Source organism: Amia ocellicauda, chromosome 7, assembly GCF_036373705.1.
Source record: "Amia ocellicauda isolate fAmiCal2 chromosome 7, fAmiCal2.hap1, whole genome shotgun sequence".
NCBI classification, from domain to species: Eukaryota; Metazoa; Chordata; class Actinopteri; order Amiiformes; family Amiidae; genus Amia; species Amia ocellicauda.
This window is the reverse complement of record NC_089856.1, coordinates 12,511,801-12,530,904: the sequence shown is the minus strand read 5'-3', so window position 1 is coordinate 12,530,904 and position 19,104 is coordinate 12,511,801. Positions and strand designations below refer to the sequence as shown.

Below are 19,104 nucleotides of genomic sequence, written 5' to 3'. Positions count from 1 at the left end.
TCAGCGCTTCCTCCTCCAGCCATTTCTCGCTTCCTCTCCTTCTGTTGCTGTCCCCATCGCTTTTTTGCTCCCTCCCTCCCTCTCGGCTGATCTCTCCATCTCGCTCTGCAGCAGCACAGCGTTCAGTAAAGCCAGCAGACACACAAGAAAAACAGCACTGAGATCACACTCCTGTAAGTTGCCTTAGAACCGGACCTACAGACACACACACATACAGACACACACTCTCTCACTCACATACACAGATACACGCACAGATACATACTGTACGTTCATGTTACACTCTGCCCCCAAATAAATAAATAAACAAACAAGCAAAAATAAATAAAAACACAAACAAATTACACTGTCTCTTTAAAGAATCCCCCACGCGTTCCCATGGCAACATGTCCTATTCTGGTTAAATATACGAGGTCATTTAGTGATTCCTTGTAAAACAGCGCATAATGTATAGACGCTGCTTAAATCCCTGCGCTGCTTTATCGATCTTCATTTAATGAAAGTTAATTATAGCAATCATTTAATTAATAGAATCCTATCTGGGTTTATCGCCTCCCTCTCTCGCTCTCGTATTAATAAAAATGAGCAGGCTGTCACCGTCATCCATCATTCTCCCTCTGCAACAGCACAGCGGGGGGGGGTGTTGTGTGTGTGTGTGTTTGTCTGTACATTTCTGTCTCCTTTTGTCTGCTGTCTGCACATGCGTGTACGTGTTTTTGTGTTTTTGTTTCCCCCATTCTCCTTTCGTTGATGTTCATGCTGTGACTGTGAGTGGATTTTGTACTTCCTGTATTGCATCAACACAGTGGGGTCTGTAGCTACACTTAATACTCCCACCCAATACACACACACACCTAAATCTGAATTATATTCTGAAGAGTTTATGAGCATCAGCGAGTGTGACTATCTTTCAGTGTGTGTGTATCAGGAGCTGTGTCTTTGTGTGCCACCATGTGTGTGTGTCAGTTGTGTGTATGTGTCAGTGTGTCTGTCTGTGTGTGCCATTGTGGCTGTGTGTGTCATTGTGTGAGTCAGTTGTGTGTATGTGTGTCAGTGTGTCTGTCTGTGTGTGCCATTGTGGCTGTGTGTGTCATTGTGTGAGTCAGTTGTGTGTATGTGTGTCAGTGTGTCTGTCTGTGTGTGCCATTGTGGCTGTGTGTGTCATTGTGTGAGTCAGTTGTGTGTATGTGTGTCAGTGTGTCTGTCTGACTGTAGAGTGCAGTCCTGGCCAACAACAGCGATGTGCTCTGCTGCGCCTAGTCCCAGCCCCACACAGTCTAATCTCAGCTACTGGTCTTAATGGTTCTTAATTGGCCACTGGCTCCAGGTATTTAGCCAATGGAGATTGAGAGGCCCGTGTAAGGCTGCTGTCCAGCACACACTACAGACAGTGGCAGTGTGTGGAAGTGGCAATAGAACCATTCGGTCTGTGCCTCTGCCACTGTGCCGGTACTGCTACTCCACAATAAGATCAATGAGTAAATACACACGCACTGCAGTTCAGGGGGGTCGCAGGGTGGCCGTGTAGCGGTGCTGTGTCTGGCGCACTCTGCTCCTCGGCAGTGCAGCCCATCTGTGAGGCGCTGTCTCCCTCTGTTGGCTGCATCGTGTCATTGCATCAGACGGGCAGGCCAGGAAGAAGGTTCAGACGCTTCAGTGACGAAATAAAAATACAATTTTAATACCAGAAAACCAAAATATTAGAAAAATGTTAAGTATCCGAAATAATGTGTCTAAATGTGACTGTACTTATTATATTATATATTATTAGATGTATATTATTTGATGTTAGTATGGAGGATAATATTATTATGCATTTGTTTATTTGTTTATTTCTCAGCAGACGCCCTTATACTGGGCAATATCAGCGACAGTCTGCAATTATAGTAGTAGTCTAATCGCTACTAAAGTCCCTATGAATGTATTTCACATGATGATTATTAATTGTTATTAATATATAAGTACCTCAGAAGCGGTCATATTTCAGTATGTGGTTTAGTAAGAGTATTGGATTACAGTTTATTAGTGTAGACTACAGTGCACTGTATAATGCACTCTATTGTATTGTGCTTTAATATATCGTAAACTATGATATTGTACTATAATGTTGCAATTAAAATTGCAATCGCTTTTTACAATGGCAGTATCTGAACAGTACTGTGTATATGAGGCAGAATTACGGTGCGAGGTTTAATCCATAGCACTAAAATATTGCGAGGAATTACTGATTGCCATAACAGATAAGCTATGACATGTATAATTAGAAGGTACGTCTATATAGTGGCAAGTACTGGTTGTTTACTTTGTTTACTTTTTTTTCTTTTTTTTCTGCAGTTATGTTATTCTCTTACTTAGTGCAGTTTGAACTATATATTGACTGTAACCAGAAACGGCTGCTTTGCATTTACTATTGTAGAGAGATTGTACAGTGGTGTTTTTACAGTGGCCTTTTCTGCAATCGGGAGAGGCGTTTACGTAGAGTTTAGCATTCCAGACATTCCAGGCACTCAGTTCGGCCGACGCTGTACTAGGGCGTGACTTGCGGGATCTGGACAGAGCGGCGTGATCCGACGCAATTCAGGTGTGCTCTCTGCTAATTAGTTTTAGGTCGACTATTTAACAGACCCCCGTCCTCTGCGCCATCAGCCTCAGTGCCATGCTTACAAAGGGCAGGGACTTTAGCTGTGGGACTCCAGCAAAGAGAAGACTGTGAGGAGACACTGCACAGCAACAACAGGCAGCCATGACTATCTCTCTGATTCTTGTCCTGCTCTCTCCTTCCTCTTGGTGTGCACCTGCATGCCATTGCCTCCCTAATCCCTCTAACCTCATCTCCCTGCCTCCTCCCTCCCCTCCATTCCCCTCTCTGGAGGCCTGTGGAACTGCTACTCAGCTTCCAACAAGTCAGACTTCTTCTCTGCTTTTTCCTCCCACCACTCTTTTGATTTTCTTGCTCTCACCAAGACATGGATCTTCCTAAAGAACTCAACCAGCCCTGCTGCCCTATCCTCTCTGTTGGTCCTGTCCCACTCTCCCCGTCTTACTTGGCGGGGAGGAGGAACAGGGCTCCTTCTCTCTTCTGTCCCCCCCCTTTTTCTCCTCGATCACGACTAACCGTTTTGAATTCCTTGCAGTGGAACTCGCCTCTCCCTCTCACCTCTTCCTTCTAGTTCTCTACCGTCCTCCTGGTCCACATGCCTCCTTCCTGGATGAACTTGACTTTCTTCTCTCCTCCCTCGCCTCACTGTCCTCACCTACCATCCTACTGAGAGACTTCAACATCCACCTCTCCAACCCCTCCCACTCTGCTGGATTTCTTCCTCTCCTTCACTCTTAACTTCTCTCTCCCCATCTCCCCCTACTCACAGGGCTGGCCGCCAGCTAGACCATCTTCTCTAGAAGCTGTTCCCCTTTGATACTCTGACACCCCTGGACATCTCAGACCACCACTTCATCTCCTTCTCCCTTTCTCCGTCCTGGGCCCGCTCCTGTTCTCTCTACACTTGCTCCCTGGACCCCCTCATCGCATCCCATGGTTTCTCCTACCACTTCTATGCTGATGATGTCCAGATCTTCCTGTCTTTTCCCTCTTCTGACCCTCTCATCCCCTCTTCCTGTTTGTCTGCTATCTCTACCTGGATGCACTCACACCACGTCAAGCTCAACCTCTCCAATTCAGATCTCTTTTTTCCACCTCTTCCTCACCTTCTGCCGACCTCTCCATCTCAATCCCCTTGGAATCTAAGACACTTTCCCTTTTCTTCCACTGAGAACCTAGGAGTCACCCTCGGCTCGTCTGGTATTCTTTCTGCCACGGTTCGCACACGATACTCCACTGCTCCGCTCCCTCCACTGGCTCCCGATACCAGCACGCAATCAGTTAAAGACCTTGACCTTCGACTACTGCTGTCTCGAACGGACAGCACTGAGTCTGTCCAGACCGCTGCGGTCCTCAAGTGTCAGAAGACTGACCCTGCCTTCTCTCCTCTCCACTCCCCATCTTCCAGAGCCCACTCCTTCTCATCCCTGGCCCCTAAGCGGTGGAACGACCTTCCCAATGAACTCAAAACAACAGAGTCTCTGACCTCCATCTGGCGCTTACTCAAAATGCATCTTTTCAGACTCTACTTGTAATTTAGCTATTCATCCTCCTGTAAGATAGCACTTTACTATGTTTGTTCATACTACATAGTATGTTACTAGTACTCGTATTGTTATTTTGATTTCCCCCTATGTTCCCTTCCCCTTGGCCCTTGACTGTGACCTAACACCTTCTCTGGACTCAGGTTTTACAATCCAGGATGCAAAACCTCATATATTGTATACACTTGTGTAAACTGAAATTTGTAAAATGTATTATGGTTTGAATTGCACTGTAAATTGGAATTTGTAATGTTCTATGCCTTGAACTGTACTGTATTTTTGCACTTTGTATTGCGCTTATATCCTGGAGAAGGGCATCTGCTAAGAAATAAATAATACAGGGCATTATGACCATGTGCTATTACCTCTGCTGATTGGCTAGCGGATAAATGATTGACTTGTGATTCTCTGTTTATGATATGTCGTCACACTTCCCTCTGCAAGGAGAGAAATTCTGAATGTGCCACCATTGTTGGCAGCTTTTGTTTTTCAGTTGTTTTATAAATGGATATCATTGATCACATCCGGTAACAAAAAAGCACAAGCAAAGTATCTTATCAAGTAGAACTGTGGGAGGAGTTAGTGATTGTACAAATGGTACATCATAATTAGTATCGTAGAAAAGAACAGGACTGCCTGTTCCCACACAGGCTCACAATGACATAGCCAGTGCTAAACTGAGAGAAATTGCCTCAGAATATCCTGTCTCGTTACCTGCAAGCAGAGAAACCCCAAATTATCTTCTCTAATGGAGTAAATATTTACTGGCTGGCTCTGCACTGCTGTCTCTCCCGGGTCTTTAAAACTTTGTGGATAATAGATGTGAAGACACTGCTGCAGTCACAGGTAGTTATTCTGTGTTATTGTAGTTGCTGGGCTCCTGTCTGCCCCTCTTTTTATCTTCTTGTGCTTTACTCCTGCCTATTCCAGGTGATCTGAATTGTATAAATCGAGAAGGTGATTTATGTTGGAGTATGTGTAGATCTGTTTTATAGGTGTGTGCTGGAAGGATTCATTTGGTTCAGGTGATGCAATTAATTAATTAGCAGTATTGACTTTTTAAGACCAGTGGTGGAATTTAAACTAAAGGGTGGTGGAGAAATACTGGCCTCTAAAGCAGCTGTGTTGAGGGGGAAGGACAAGTCTGATGGGAGATCAGAGCAGATGTTTACCAGCTGTGCTTTGAAGAGTTATTGTGCATATCTGAATGAAGAAAGGAAAAGTGTAGTATTGCGGTAGATTTGGACTTGGGGAGAATGGTGTCATTGAAGAAACAATGCACACACAAACACAACTATCACATATATATATAATTTAACAACTAAAAAAAGTCCCCCAGTTTTGTGCTATTTTTATATTAATTTAAAAAAAGATTGGAAGAAATCCATGTTCGTAGTCACTTGTTCTATTGTCTGTCTTCTGTGAATACTGTCAGAGAAGAGAGCCCCTGGCAATGTCAACAAAAGCACAAAACACTGTATTTAGAGCCGTACGAAAAGGAAACAGTGTACAATAGTGATTCAATACTGGGATCACATCAGACTGGGAGAATTCCTGATTATCTTAACCAGTCCTGGAGTCTGGGCAATGTACCCCAAACTCAGAAGCTCCCAGAGCCCCCCAATGGTAAATTCTGCAAACCTACTGGAAACGTAAAACAAACACTTAAAAAAGTACAAGAAATCTATGGGACCTCTATCATGAATATACTATATTTTATCACAGCCTGTCCTCAATACAATAACTGAACTATCAAGCGACTGGCCGCAGTGGGTGAAAGTGGCCCATTTTTTCCCAGGAATTGCTTGATTAGTTTCTCCACTGGCTCCCCGGGTTTTGCCTACACAGCTGGTACTGAGATCCCGAGCCCTGCACGGAGTGGCGGCGTGGTGGAAGGAAGCAAAGCCAGCTGCCGGGGCAATTCCAGTTCCTGAGGGCCGGCTTCCTGCAGGCTCCCTCGGCACCTCGCCATCAGCAACCAATTAAGACCCGGCCTAAACAGGTGATTAGACTCCTTATCCTCATAATTAAGTCATTAAGTCATTAAGTCCTGCGGTTGAACCAAAAGCAGCCACCCCCGTGGCCCTGGGGCACTGGGTCTGCCCAGCTGTGCGTTGGTCACTGCGACGGAGCGGAGACAAGACACAACGGAAACAAGAGAGGAGACACAATAAAAACAATAAGCTTACAAAAACAATTTATTGTCCCAAAAAAAAAACAACAACAAAAAACCCCGTTCTCTGTATAAATGGCTTTTCTCGTTAGCAAGATAGTGTTTGACAGAATAACAGAATGACAAAAACCCCAGTTTATTATGTGAGACGACCATACAAAAAAAAACACAAAATAGGTTTTACTGAGATTTTTTTTTTTTTTTTTTTACAAACATTATCCCTTCAGTGTTACAGCACCAAGGGCCCATAAACAAAAGCAGATGATTTTAGGATTCACCCATTGGCTGCACACCTGGTCCAGCTGGCAGCTCTGCCAAGTCACACGGTTCCCAATGAAAACACACCTCATGTTCGGCAGGGTGCGTGTGTGTGCGCATGTGTGTGAGATGAGACTCAGACAGCTGTCTGTGACTAATCTATTCCAAATCAGGATTATTATCATTTCGAACAACCATGCGGTCAAATACTGAACCCCCCTCCAGAAAACAAATCACATGATTAAGAACTTGCATTTCTGCTCCACTCTGTCAGTTTATAAGATGACTTTGCTGTGGTGTCTTTGTGTCATGGATGTAAGGATGTATTTATGACCACAGACAGTGTCTTCGTCCCTGAGGTGAGCTTTTCTTCAGTCCTGAGATCCTGTTTAGTGTATTGGTGGATTCAGTTTGGCAATATTTCTCCTGTAACTTGTGCATGGTGGAAACTAGACAACCACAGTCATTCTCAAAAAAACAAACAAACCAACCTCCTCAGTTCAAGAGTTGTAGATGTTTTGTTTGGTTTCGTTCCATTTGGTTTTCAGTCTCCGGATCGTTTCAGAGCAGGCGGTGTGGCGGAGAGCTGTGCAGACTGGGCCCAAGGTGCCGGAGAGCTTTGATTTGCTGGTGCTAGGAGAAGGACAGCTGAGAGTATTGCCTCTTCTAGTGTCCAACCAGGCAGCTAGGGTTTGGTCCACAAAAGTGTAGCCCTGAGTGTGTCTTAATACAACAACAACGAAAAAAGGAGAGTCCTTGAATGCCTACCCTAGCTGTGGTGGGAGTTGCATTGGTTTTTCAATTTGGTTGAGGGCGTTTCATTGCATCCTAGCCAGCCAGCTTTTGATTCATATCGTTTTTGTCCTTTTTCTGTTTTGTGTTCGTAGTTGAATCTTATAGGGGCCTGGCTTGAAACTGAAAGCAAAACAAATAGCAATGGCATCTCATGTACACCACCTGAGGCCAAAGGCAAAATTCATATATTTTTTAAATGAAAAAGTCTCTCAAAATGTTTATGATTCCGCAGCTGGTAAAGACCCGAGAATGCACTGCTTCGGCACTGCTGCCCAGTCACCCCAGTCATGTGACCACAGACCCGTGGTCCTGTGCAGCTGGGAGCTATAGGGGTGTTGGGAACTGATCTGATGTTTGTAGCTGTAGGATAACATAAAGATCAGTCCCCCCACCGCCCAGTGCCACAGATTCCAAAGTGATGCGCACTCTCTGAACTCTCAGAGGGCGCTGGGATCTGAGGGCGGGCACGCTTGTTGACACTTATTTTAGTTTTTTTTTTTTTGCATTCATGTCTGCATGGCGATGTCCGTCCGTGAAGGATCCCAAAGTGCTGAATCTGCGTGAGTGCCAGTGCTGGGAGATGAACGGGGAGCATGGTGCCAACGGTCTGGGCATTGGTCCGGCGAAGTCTGTGAAGTCTGAGGGTGTGTGTGGGGGGTGGAAAATGGGGGGAATGGAGAGTGAAGTGTACAGGCCTTGACTGCTGGGATGGCATCTGAGACACAGTGGCATCACTTTGAGATCTCCCCATAAAACAACATCAGAAAAGAAAATAATACAAGAAAATGCTTATTTTGGCACAAACAACATCATCCAGTCAGCAGCACAGCTTGTAGCTAATATGAATGTGCTTACTGAGGATGGTGAACACTAGTTACGGCCTCTCTCTCTCTCTCTCTCTCTCTCTCTCTCTCTCTCTCTCAGTCTTTCTCTGTGTGCTCTGGAGGGCTGGTCAACCAAGAGGGTGGAGAAGCAGGAATACATAAAACCATAAACAACAATACATCAAAAAAAAAAAAAAAAAAAAAAATATATATATATATATATATATATATATATATATGTGTATGTGTATGTATACCATAGAAAACATAAAAAGGGAAACTAAAATTGAAAAACAAGTTCAAAGAAAAAAGCGACAATAACGTCAACCTGATTATGGTGTCCTGTGTCGTTGCTCAGTTGATTTAAGTCTGTTTTTTTTTTCTTCGTGTTGTTTATGAAAGAGGCATCTTTAGCACCGCCTGGTGGCTCGACACAGTACTGCGCCCCTGGAGGAGGCGGGCAGCAGAGTGGGAGCGTGTGCTTGTCCAGGTGTCCACTAGAGGGAGCTGCTGCAATTTGTGTCACCATCTCTCTCCCGTTTTGGCAAAAATATTTATTTATTTTTAAATACAAATGCTAAAAAAAAGTAGAATGAAAATAAAATGAAAATAACAAAGCAGACAATTTCTCTTCCTGTCTGAGAAACCAGAATCGGTTTGTTTTTTCTTTCTCTTTTGGCAACATAATTTTTCCTTTCTCCATCTTCTCCCTACACAGGAGTTCACAAGATCCTTTCTCTCGTATTTCGTTTGTCTTTCCTGCTCATGAACATCTTTTTTCTTTGCACTCTGTTCCCTGAAGTACACAACTCCAGGCAGCGTCTGTTTGGCCAGGGCAGTTGTGCGCCCCCTCTGAGAGATTTCCCCCTCCTGCCACCAGAGGGGGTATGTGGGGAGTGGGATATAGGGGCGCTGTGTATGAAATGCCACTGTCTGTGGGTTCTCTGAGTTGGGTGGAGGGGAGAGGAAGGGTGTGGGGATGAGGGGGTGGTAGCGGATTGGTGGCTTGTACATCACTGTGCTCGGCCCCCGTGGCTCTTCCTCGCGGTCTCTCTGCTGGGGGGCTGTCCCCGCGCCTCCCCCTCGCTGTCCCACTCCCTCTCCTCCTCCTCCTCCTCCTTCTCCACTCCTGCCCTCCCCGCCTCCTCGTCCTCGTCCTCCTCGGGGGGCTCAGTGCCGCTCTCGGCCCCCGCCTCCACCTCCTCCTCCTCCTCGCGCTCCTGCTTGATGGCCGGGGCAGCAGCCGGGTTGGCGGTGGCTGCGGCGGCAGCAGCGGCAGCAGCGGCTCGGTCCTTCTCCTCCTGCTGCTGCTTCTCCTCAAAGGCCTCTGGGTTCTCCAGCATCTCTCGGATGAGCGGTGGCATGGGGCCAGGGATCTCCATCTTCAGGGTGATGGCGCGCTCCGCTCCTGCAGAGACGGCAAGAGGGAGGGAAGAGAAGGAGAGACAGGAAAAGTGGAAAGAGAGAGAGAGAGAGAAGTGTCAGTCTCTAACCATGCTGTGCTGTATTGCCCCTTTGCTGTACCATGTCTCTGTGTTGCCACCCCTCCCTGTCTGTGAATGGCAGTGCCATGGCCAGTGGTACCCACCCTTGGTGCTGATGCCGCGCAGGTCAGTGATCTTCATGAGCATCCGGGGGAACATGTGTGGCTTGTTGGGGCGCCGGCGCCGGGCGTACAGCTTCAGGGCCTCCAGCAGCGGCTCCTGCAGCCGGTCCACTTTCTGGGGTTCCTCTAGGTCCATACGGTCTGAGCAACACACAGACACACAGTCAGGCTCGTGCACACACTAACACACACACACGGGCAAAAATGCATGCAAATACTTAAAAAAGTGTGGTAACAAGGCTCTGTAGTCAAATGGGGAACCGCAACCCACTCACACACAGGCAAACGCGCACACAAGCCCACACTCCATTGAAAAAACACTTGTCAAAACCACACACTCCCTCCCTCTCCCTCTCCCTCTCTCTCTCTCTCTCTCTCTCTCTCTCAAAGTGGCACAGAATCAGAGACACGGTCACACACACACCCCATTACAGAGTATTACAATCCTAACACTGTCACAATGCAGGAAGAGGATAAACAAAGGGCTTTATTATAATTTTATCCCAATGTTTATAGTTTAGTTTAGTGTTTTTACCCTGTGTATATTTTTGTTTCTTCTCAACATGTGACCGTACAACATTTGTTTTTGTGCCCCAGAGTCAATCTAAACTGTCACACTGCATTCTTTGCAATGGTGGCCACAACATGATCTGCCTTGCCGGGTGGGGTATAGATCTTGAAGTGCCGATCACTAGACATTAAACTTCGACCCCCAAAGCGACCCGAGCTCTCAGCACAGAGGAGGACACACACATCCCAGCCGACGCACACACATCAATCCTGACGCTCTATCCCAAATCCAATTCGCCCACCAACCTCCCAACCCCTTCCTACTTCCCCTGTAGTACCTCCACAGATGAGACAGATGGCACTGAGCAGCCCAGTCTCCGTGTCGTCCATCTCGAGGGGCAGCAGCTGTCCGGCGAAAGCAAACACCAGGTCTGTGAGCGGCCCAAAACCGGCGTTGTGCATCTGGGTGCGGTTCAGTGTCAGCCCGTCCGAGAAGGTCATGGTGTCCTGCTCGGGGGTGTAGCGGGTGCAGATCCGCAGCATCTGCCCAAAAGAGCGAAGGAAACAGAAACTGGTCAGGGTACATCTGAAGGAAGACAGAAATAGGAATTGTGTTCCTATTGTGCTTGCCCAGGAGTCCACTAGAGGGCGCTGCTGCGGCTTTTTTATCATGTCTCTCTCCTGGTTCGACAAAATCACAAGTCACAATATTTTTCTTCCCTTCCTCCTATGGTGAGTTTACATCCTTTAATTTTCTCCTTCCTGCAAAAGGAGTTCACAAGCTCTCGCACTTCATTTTCACTCGTCCTTTACTGGAGGGGGAGGCAGTGTGAATTTTAAAGCAGTGTTGATGCCCTGAGCCTGAAGGTTGGGTTTTGTAAGCAGGGTTTGCTATTGTGCTTTTGTGCAGATGGAGCAACTCTGCTCCTTGCCACTGGGTGTCAGTATTGTCCACAGTAGAGTACAGTGAGTGAGGGAGGGAGGTAGAAAGCAAGAGGCAAAGAAAGAATGAGAGAGGTGGGGGGCTGCGAGAGGGAAAGAGAACATAGCTGTCATGTCCTAACAAGTGCCTTTGAACTGAGTGAGTTGGTTTGAAAGAGGGAGACAGAGAAGAGAGAGAGAGAAAGAGAGGGGGAGAGAGAGAAAGCAAGATAGGGAGGCGTGTTTATGTATCAATACATTTGGTTAAGTATTTATTGCCTTTAACTTGTCCTGCTCGTAAGATGTATCTTTGTATTGTGTTGTACTGTATTGAGAGACTGTACCAGGATGTCCAGACAGGCAGCCTTCAGCAGGGTGATTTGGTCGGCGATGGTCAGGGTGGTGAAGCCAGGCAGCCTCTTGGCGAACTCCACGATCTTGATGATGCACTTGGTGGACAACTCGCTGAACTTGTCCCACAGCCCCAGGTCCAGCTGCACCCGGTGGTCCGCACTGGAGTTCTGACCCAGGCAGAGAGAGAGGGGAGTTAGAGAGGGACAGGGCAGGAGCGTACGGTGTGGAGGCGCAGAGTTATCAGAGACGGGAGTATTGGAACAGACAGAGAGAGGGGGAGAGAGCAAGAGAGAGAGGGAGGACAGAGGAATACTGAGTGGTGACTCATAGTTATCAGAGATGGGAGTATTGGCACAGACAGAGATGGGGAGAGAGAAAGTGTGCGTGTGTGTCAGTGAGTGTGCGTGGCCGGTGCGGTCAGTGTGCATGTGTGCCAGTATGTGAGTGTCAGTGTGAAAGTGTCAGTGTGTGTGTGTCAGTGTCAGTGTGTGTGCCAGTGTGAGAGTGTCAGTGTGTGGGTGTGCCAGTGTGTGGGTGTGTCACTCACGGTGGTGTATTTGCCCAGCTGGCACAGCGAGGGAAAGGTCTCCTGGTGAGCTTTGCTGACTTTGTTGACCAGCTCCTCCAGCTCAGAGCTCAGCTCGTAGCTCTCTGGCAAGGCCACCTCCTCCTTCACGTCCTTCTTCTTCTTGTTACGGTCATTGCGCACCGCTGATGGAGAGAAAGGGAGGGAGAGAGAGAGGGAGGGAGAAAGAGGAGAGAATTGTTTTTTGCTTCTTTCTATAGGAAGCACTGATGGATGTGCAGCACAGCAGTCTCTCCTAACACACTTACTACAGTAGTTCAGCGCAGTGCCCCTGAGACCGCTGCCAATGTACTCCATATCCTGACAGAATACATTCTGTGCCCTCTCTTTCTGCCCTCTCCTGACTCCTCCCTCTGTCTATGCCTCCCTCTCTTCCTGGTCTCGCTCACACACTCCTACTCTACTAATCAGGTCCCAGGGACTCGGCAACCCCTCCCTCCGCCTCTTTCCCTCCCACCCCTGTCTCTCTCTCTCTATCCTCCTCCTCCTCCCCCTCTTTCCTTCCTCTCAGGATATCCAGTAATAGCAGAGGCACAATGTGCTCCCAGTCCAGTCCAGACCCCAGTAGCTCTCTCCCGGCCTGACACAGAGCACACACAAACACACACAAGGCAACGGGCCATACAGTGAACACTATCTGAAGCATGCTTGTTTTCTTGTACTTTATAGCGAGGGAAAAAAAATGGATCAACAACCTGTCCACACCTTTGTCAATGTCAGAATATGTCCACATAAGCATGCTATACACTATAGGACACTGCTGTAACACTGTGCTACAACCACAGTAAAAACATGGTAAAAGTGGTGCATTTACCAATTGCATAGGATTGCTGTGACATCTCTGTGTTTTAAGAGCTAGAGACTTTATGGAAATGTGGCAGAGAAACACAAAGCAGAGTTAAATAAGGAAAAGGAAAGAAAGAAAAAGAAAAAGAAAGAAAGAAAGAAAGAAAGAAAGAAAGAAAGAAAGAAAGAAAAAGAAAAAAACACCTCTTTTTGAGTGACACTTCCAAGGGAAGTTTTCCCCTAAAATTCTGAGATTATAATGCCGAGAACAAGAGAGACACAGAGAGAGAGAGTGATGGAGAGAGAGGCGGACAGAGACCAATCAGGCACAGAGATAGACCGAGAGAGTAAGACAGACAGTGAGAGAATTTACCCAGAGTGCAACAGAATCAAGCCTTACTTATGTCCCCTGGGACCTACAGTTGCAAATGCTGAGCAAGTGGCAGACAAATGTGCTTCGTTCTTCTAAAACCATCCGAAACTGAAAACATATATACAAAAACTGATTTTAATTTTTCCTACGGCCCCTCCCTTTAGCTCATAGCTTGGACCTCACAGCTCATGTCCGCACTTGTCTGAACTATAATGTATGCTTTGTATTTCATATTAACTACATTAAATATACATTTTACTTCTGCACTTTTGTCATTTTTAAATTGTACTTGTATTATGTTTAATTTAAATTTTGTATTGTATTTTTGCACTTTTGTCTGCCAATAAATAAATAATAATAATGGACATAGTATTTCTGCAGAAGGGATGGGGAACGTCTCTGCCTCCCACATTTCTTTGGTTGTGTGAGGGCGGGGCCCTCGGACTGCGATGAACACTGAAAATTTGCACTTGTGACGTAACGCCAGCACTGGAGGTGATTGAGACGAGAGGGAACGTGCAGATTCATAGATAGACCATCTGGGGGGGGGGGGGGGCAGCAAACAAGGGTCACTATAAATCCCTGTGTAACAGTCAGTTTCCTGTGGTCTGCGGTTGATCCCCTGAACGCTCATAGTGGTAGGATGGATTTGAGCAACGTTGTCTTGTTGTGTAACACTCTTCATCTGATCCGTTTCTCAGAATCACCTTCTTCTTTTCTGAGATGACTCAGGGGAATAGATAAATTAATTAAAAAAACATAAAATACTAGAGACACAGATTTCCTCTTCTACTGCCACTTGGGGCTGAACACTTTGCAAAAATGTTCAAAATCAATCGTGTAACGGGACCCCGGAGAGTCTAGCGCGTCTGGTTCCATCAGCACTGTGCGAGGTTGTAGTTTGGTTGTGTTTTGGTTCTGACAAAGGTGGGGTGAGGAAAATGCTGTTGAAATGTATTACTCCCCAAGCACATGACCTTGTTAATGTTCTCTGATTGATGCGCCCTAACGTTATGTGCACGTTGTATAGGCTCCGTCCCGGGGAATCACCGTCCATTTCCAAGACAGTGCGATCATTCTCAATGCATAGATACAGTATGGGCGCATTGTTTCATTCACCGGATGCCCCACCGGTGATCCCTGGTAATCTCTGAACTGTATTTATAATCATCAGGTGGCGCTTGACGAAAACAACCTGGTGTGTCAGCACACTCACTGGAGAGAAAAGTCTGGTGAGATTCACCAAACATTTAATCCTGTCACCAGTTGATGCAATACCGACTTCACTGAGTAATTTGCAGTTGTGAATAAAACAACACGTCCTGCGTATATGTACAGCAGACATATGTTTTTATTTCCTTTCCACTTCCACTAAACTCTGTATGCTCTTATTTGTGAAGACTGTTGTGAAAATTTTGCCATGCTTTGACCACATCCTCAAGTCCACAAACTCTGCGTTTCTCACTCTTCTGCCACAGTGTTATTGGGTGATCTGGGAGAGCTATGAGCCGGACTCCCTGAAACTGCCTGATTCTAGGAATCATAGCCCTTCCTCAAGCTCTGTGACGTCCCCAGGGGCTGAGAGGAAGCAGCTGAGGAAGAGTATTGAAACTGTCACAATTTCTGCCCCCCTCTATCTTTACGCACTTCCTACTGCTCTACTGCATCATCTTCCTCCAGCATACAACTCTCAGCTCTGAGAAAAGCCTCCCCAGACCGATAGACAGTGTTGCGCCAGCTGCACATGCCCATCCTGTGCTGGGTATCTCCCGGGGATGTGGCTTGTATGACTTGAAGTTTGCAATCTGGTTGCGGTGTTGTCATCCCTTCTCCATGAGGTAGATCGTTTTAACCCCCTCCGTGACCGGACGACACCGACACTCACCTTCTTTGGACATGCCGACCTCGAAGCACTTCTGCAGCCGGCAGTACTGGCAGCGGTTGCGGGTGACCTTGTTGATTTGGCAGTTCTTGTCACGGTGGCAGGTGTACACCATGTTCTTTTGGATGCTGCGCCGGAAGAAGCCCTGCCACAGAAGAATGCCCAGTCAGTGTCCAGTCACCCTGGTCAAACCAGTTCCCTCTCCCCAGTCTCCCCTATCCATCTCAGCATTCCCAGTCTATCTTCCCCAGACTTCCCAGCCTCACCTTACAGCCCTCACAAGAGCTGACCCCGTAGTGGTAGCCTGAGGACTTGTCCTGGCACACAAAACAGGGCTTGTAGACTCTGGGTGGGGGGGGTGGAGAGGGAGAGCTGGGCACCATCTCCTCCGAACTGGTGCTCTGGGTCTCCACCGCTGTGAGGGGGAGAAGAGAATGGAGCGACAGAAGAAAAGGAGGGGGAGAAAAAAAGGAAGAATGTTTTATTAACCGGGCAGAGGAAAAGTAAAAAAAACAACACCCTATAGAGATGGGAAAGATCTGCAAGGGGACGCCACTGTAATGCAAGTATAATGGAAACCACAACCCAAATATCAGTCAGATGATCACTGACATCATCACTGGTCACACTGAAATGGGTGCCAAAACACTGCAAGATGACGCTTATATAACTCCACTCCCGAGACAAAATAATGACAAACAACAAAATACAGATGAGGAAAAGATGATTGTAGTTCAATGACAATAAATAAAGAAATATACTATAGTTCTGCGTGAAACGTAATACGCTTTGCAGTTGGCATGTCCGAGACAGATTTATGTTAACTCAACATTACAGGGCATCAATCGGAGAAAGAACCCTAACGGCGCCAGAACAGTCAGGAAAATATGCTCCTACAAGGATTTTCCACTGTTACGTTTGCCAGGACCACAATGCAACCAAACTACAACCTCACACAACTTTGCGTAGCTGGGTTACCTACTCAATCCCCCCCTCTTTCTCCTGTATCTGTGAAAAACAAACGAGGGGGATGGGGGTGACATTACTGCCATTCTCTTCCACAGAGTGAAGATCCAGACAGAGAACACCCTTGGAGATGCCTTTACGAACGACATAAAACAAGGATCACAGTAAAAATGTATTAGGTTTTTTTATTTGGGTGGGGGGCTTTCACCATTTGTAGGCAGGCTTTTCCCCAAATCTGCTCTCTCTCTCTCTCTTAGCTGAACCTCCCCACACCACCAAAAAATAAGAAAACAAAACAAAGGAAAGATAAAGGAGGGGGAAACTTAGCAAAAGGGCAGGACTTTATTTTTGTCTTCTTTCAGGAATGTAACCAAAGAGATCTGTGATGTCATATGATTTTCAAGCTTATCCTGAAACAGCGACAGATCCATTTCTCTGATCAATAGACTCCCATACACTCTTAAATGCGAGGATAAAGAACACATCAAAGAGAGAGACCAGGGTTTGTGTGGCTAGTTGGTTCTGCTGTGTTGGGGTTTGGGGGGGTGTTACACAGGGCTCTGATCACCAGGTGCTGACAGACGGACGGACTGACAGAGAGATGCGTCAATCAGTGGAATTTACCTCCCTGCGGCCTGCTGGGCCTCGGGGGGAAGTGGCAAGGCAAATATTTGGAGAGCTCAGGGGAGGGTGGGAATGTTGATTGACAAGGAGAGGTAAAGAAAGAGAGAAAGAGGAGAGAGAGAGACAAGACAAACAATTAGACAATCATAGATAAGCGGGCTGATCACTGCTCTGATAAGACAGGTAGACAGACGCAGCTCTGAATGGCGTCTCCGCACACCGCCCGGGGTGGTTCCCTCCCTCTCTATCTCCATCTCTCTCTTACTCTTTTGTTTTTCCTCCTCCTCCCCTGCCTGCCCGCCCCAGCTTCCTCATTCCTCATACCTGGGCCAGCTGACTTCTCTACTCATGGCGCTGCCCTTGATTTGTCAGCACATTTCTGCCCATGTCTCCAAAAATCCTGACCAAGTGTTGCTCTGCCCTCACCACAGCTGCCCTCTGAAACCACAATCCCACTTCCCTGCGTTTTAACACACTTCCCCAAAGTACACGATGGCACACACCCACAATGAACAACACGCAATTAGATCAAACGCCCCGGACTGCACAGACCTTTGGAAGTCATGGATGATTTGTGATTTTCTGGACACACGGTCTACACAAACAGAACCTGGTGCCATTATCATCCACGATCTGCCCTCTCATGTGTGCGGTTATAATTTAGCGTGAATGAACCATCTCTGTTATTGCTAAACACGAATCAGAAGAAAGCTGGACCTTGTGTACGTTGGGAAAAGTGAGCCAACTCATGCCCCTGCTGTACACACACCCCACATAGGACCCCCCTGCACTCCTTTCAACTCTCACCCTGGTCCCCTCCCCATTCCTGGTTTCCTGGCCCTAAATTCCACAGTGCAGCCCTGCCAGGTTTTAATAGAGGCCCAGGCTCGTAAGGCGGCCTATAAAGTCAGTCCCAGGGCTGGGAAGGAGGCCCCAGTCGGGCTGGCTGGGTCTTTATTGGCACCCAGTCTCCTTGGGCAGCTATTCACCCCGCCAGCTGCGGCCCCTGACTCCCAGGACATAAAAACAGAAAAATAATAAAATAAAATACAAAAAACAGGGGGGTCGGGGGCTCTAAACTTTACTGCCCCCACCTCCCTCCCTCCTTTACTGGGGCCCCCCCTTCTCCTGCTGTCCCAGGGCAAACCGAAAACACAGCCCCCACCACACACACACACACACACGCACACTCTCACACTACAGCCTGCCTCTGTCTCTCTGCCGCGCCACACAGCCACCAGCCACCAGCCTAGGAGAGAGTCGTTAACAAGCAGGAAGGGAATAAAAGGAAAACCATATAAAAAAAGGGGTGGGAAGGACAGAAGGAGGGGGGAGAGAATGGACGGTAAACCTAACCTGGACAATAAATCTTGAGGGCACCACCGTGACCCACTGTGCGTCTGTGGCCGAGCATGGTCTCGTGTGCAAGAAAATATGAAAATAATGATTCGGCAATCTTTTAATTACCAAAGTCTTGGGGTTTAGGGATTATTTCTGTAAACCCGTGGCAAAATTGCACTTCTGTCATCAGAGCCAGTTAATTGCCCCAGATTCTCCTGACTGTGGAATAATTCCCTTTTAGGAGGTGTCACTGGGTCAGCTGTATTAGCACTTATCCACTCCACTGATGACCTGCCCTGGTTTATACCAGTCTTGGAGGGTTTAGTAAAAGCTGGCAGACAGAGGAAATGGGATTTTTAAGCCGTTTTTTCATTTTTAAACCGAGCGCCGGAGTATTTGCTCACTGGAACTCCAGGCACGCCGGTCGGTGGCACATAAATGTAATAATCCACAGAAAACTACTTAAAATCACAGAGGGCAGAAATCCGGGTGGGGGTCACCGAGAGAAATACAGATCTCATTTGATTTCTCTGCTTTCACCTGATAAAACTATGAAGGGAGAGCTGCAAAACTGTCATCTTTTTTTTTTTTACTCTTCTGTTTACAGAGCAACGGTGACAATGGGGTAGAAGGAAAGTCAATTGAGGAGATGGGGAACTGTATGCGCTGGCGTCAAGAGAGGGCCGCTGATTGACACTGTCTGAACGGGGAGACGGAAGAGAGGGAGAGAGAAAGAGAGAAGTGGTGGTGAAGGGGGGGTAGGAAAACGCAGGCAGGAAAGAGAGACAGAAGCTGAATCCATCAGCGTCCGTCAGCACTGCGAAGCTGGGACCACCTTTATAACACGGCTTCTGCTCCCGCCATCTCCCCTGTGCCACACTGACACACTCTTACACACTGACACACAGCGTCTAAATGTCAATCACCACTTAAGCAGGATATAAATGGGCTTGGCAATCAGT

At 47.2% G+C, this 19,104-nt stretch overlaps 1 protein-coding gene across 3 annotated transcripts in view; it reads right to left on the bottom strand.

Moving 5' to 3' along the window:
- Nucleotides 1–6,323: 6,323 nt before the first annotated feature.
- Nucleotides 6,324–19,104, bottom strand: part of rarga (retinoic acid receptor gamma a) — a 55,726-nt gene continuing 42,945 nt past the window's right edge. For all 3 annotated transcript variants that reach the window (XM_066708456.1, XM_066708457.1, XM_066708458.1), the window contains 7 exons: nt 15,478–15,626; nt 15,215–15,356; nt 12,132–12,295; nt 11,575–11,751; nt 10,648–10,852; nt 9,782–9,940; nt 6,324–9,601 (listed from right to left, as the gene is read on the bottom strand). In XM_066708456.1, coding sequence (XP_066564553.1) covers nt 9,207–9,601; nt 9,782–9,940; nt 10,648–10,852; nt 11,575–11,751; nt 12,132–12,295; nt 15,215–15,356; nt 15,478–15,626 — 1,391 coding nt within the window. In that variant the 3' untranslated portion in view covers nt 6,324–9,206. The remainder of the gene's footprint in view (nt 9,602–9,781; nt 9,941–10,647; nt 10,853–11,574; nt 11,752–12,131; nt 12,296–15,214; nt 15,357–15,477; nt 15,627–19,104) is intronic.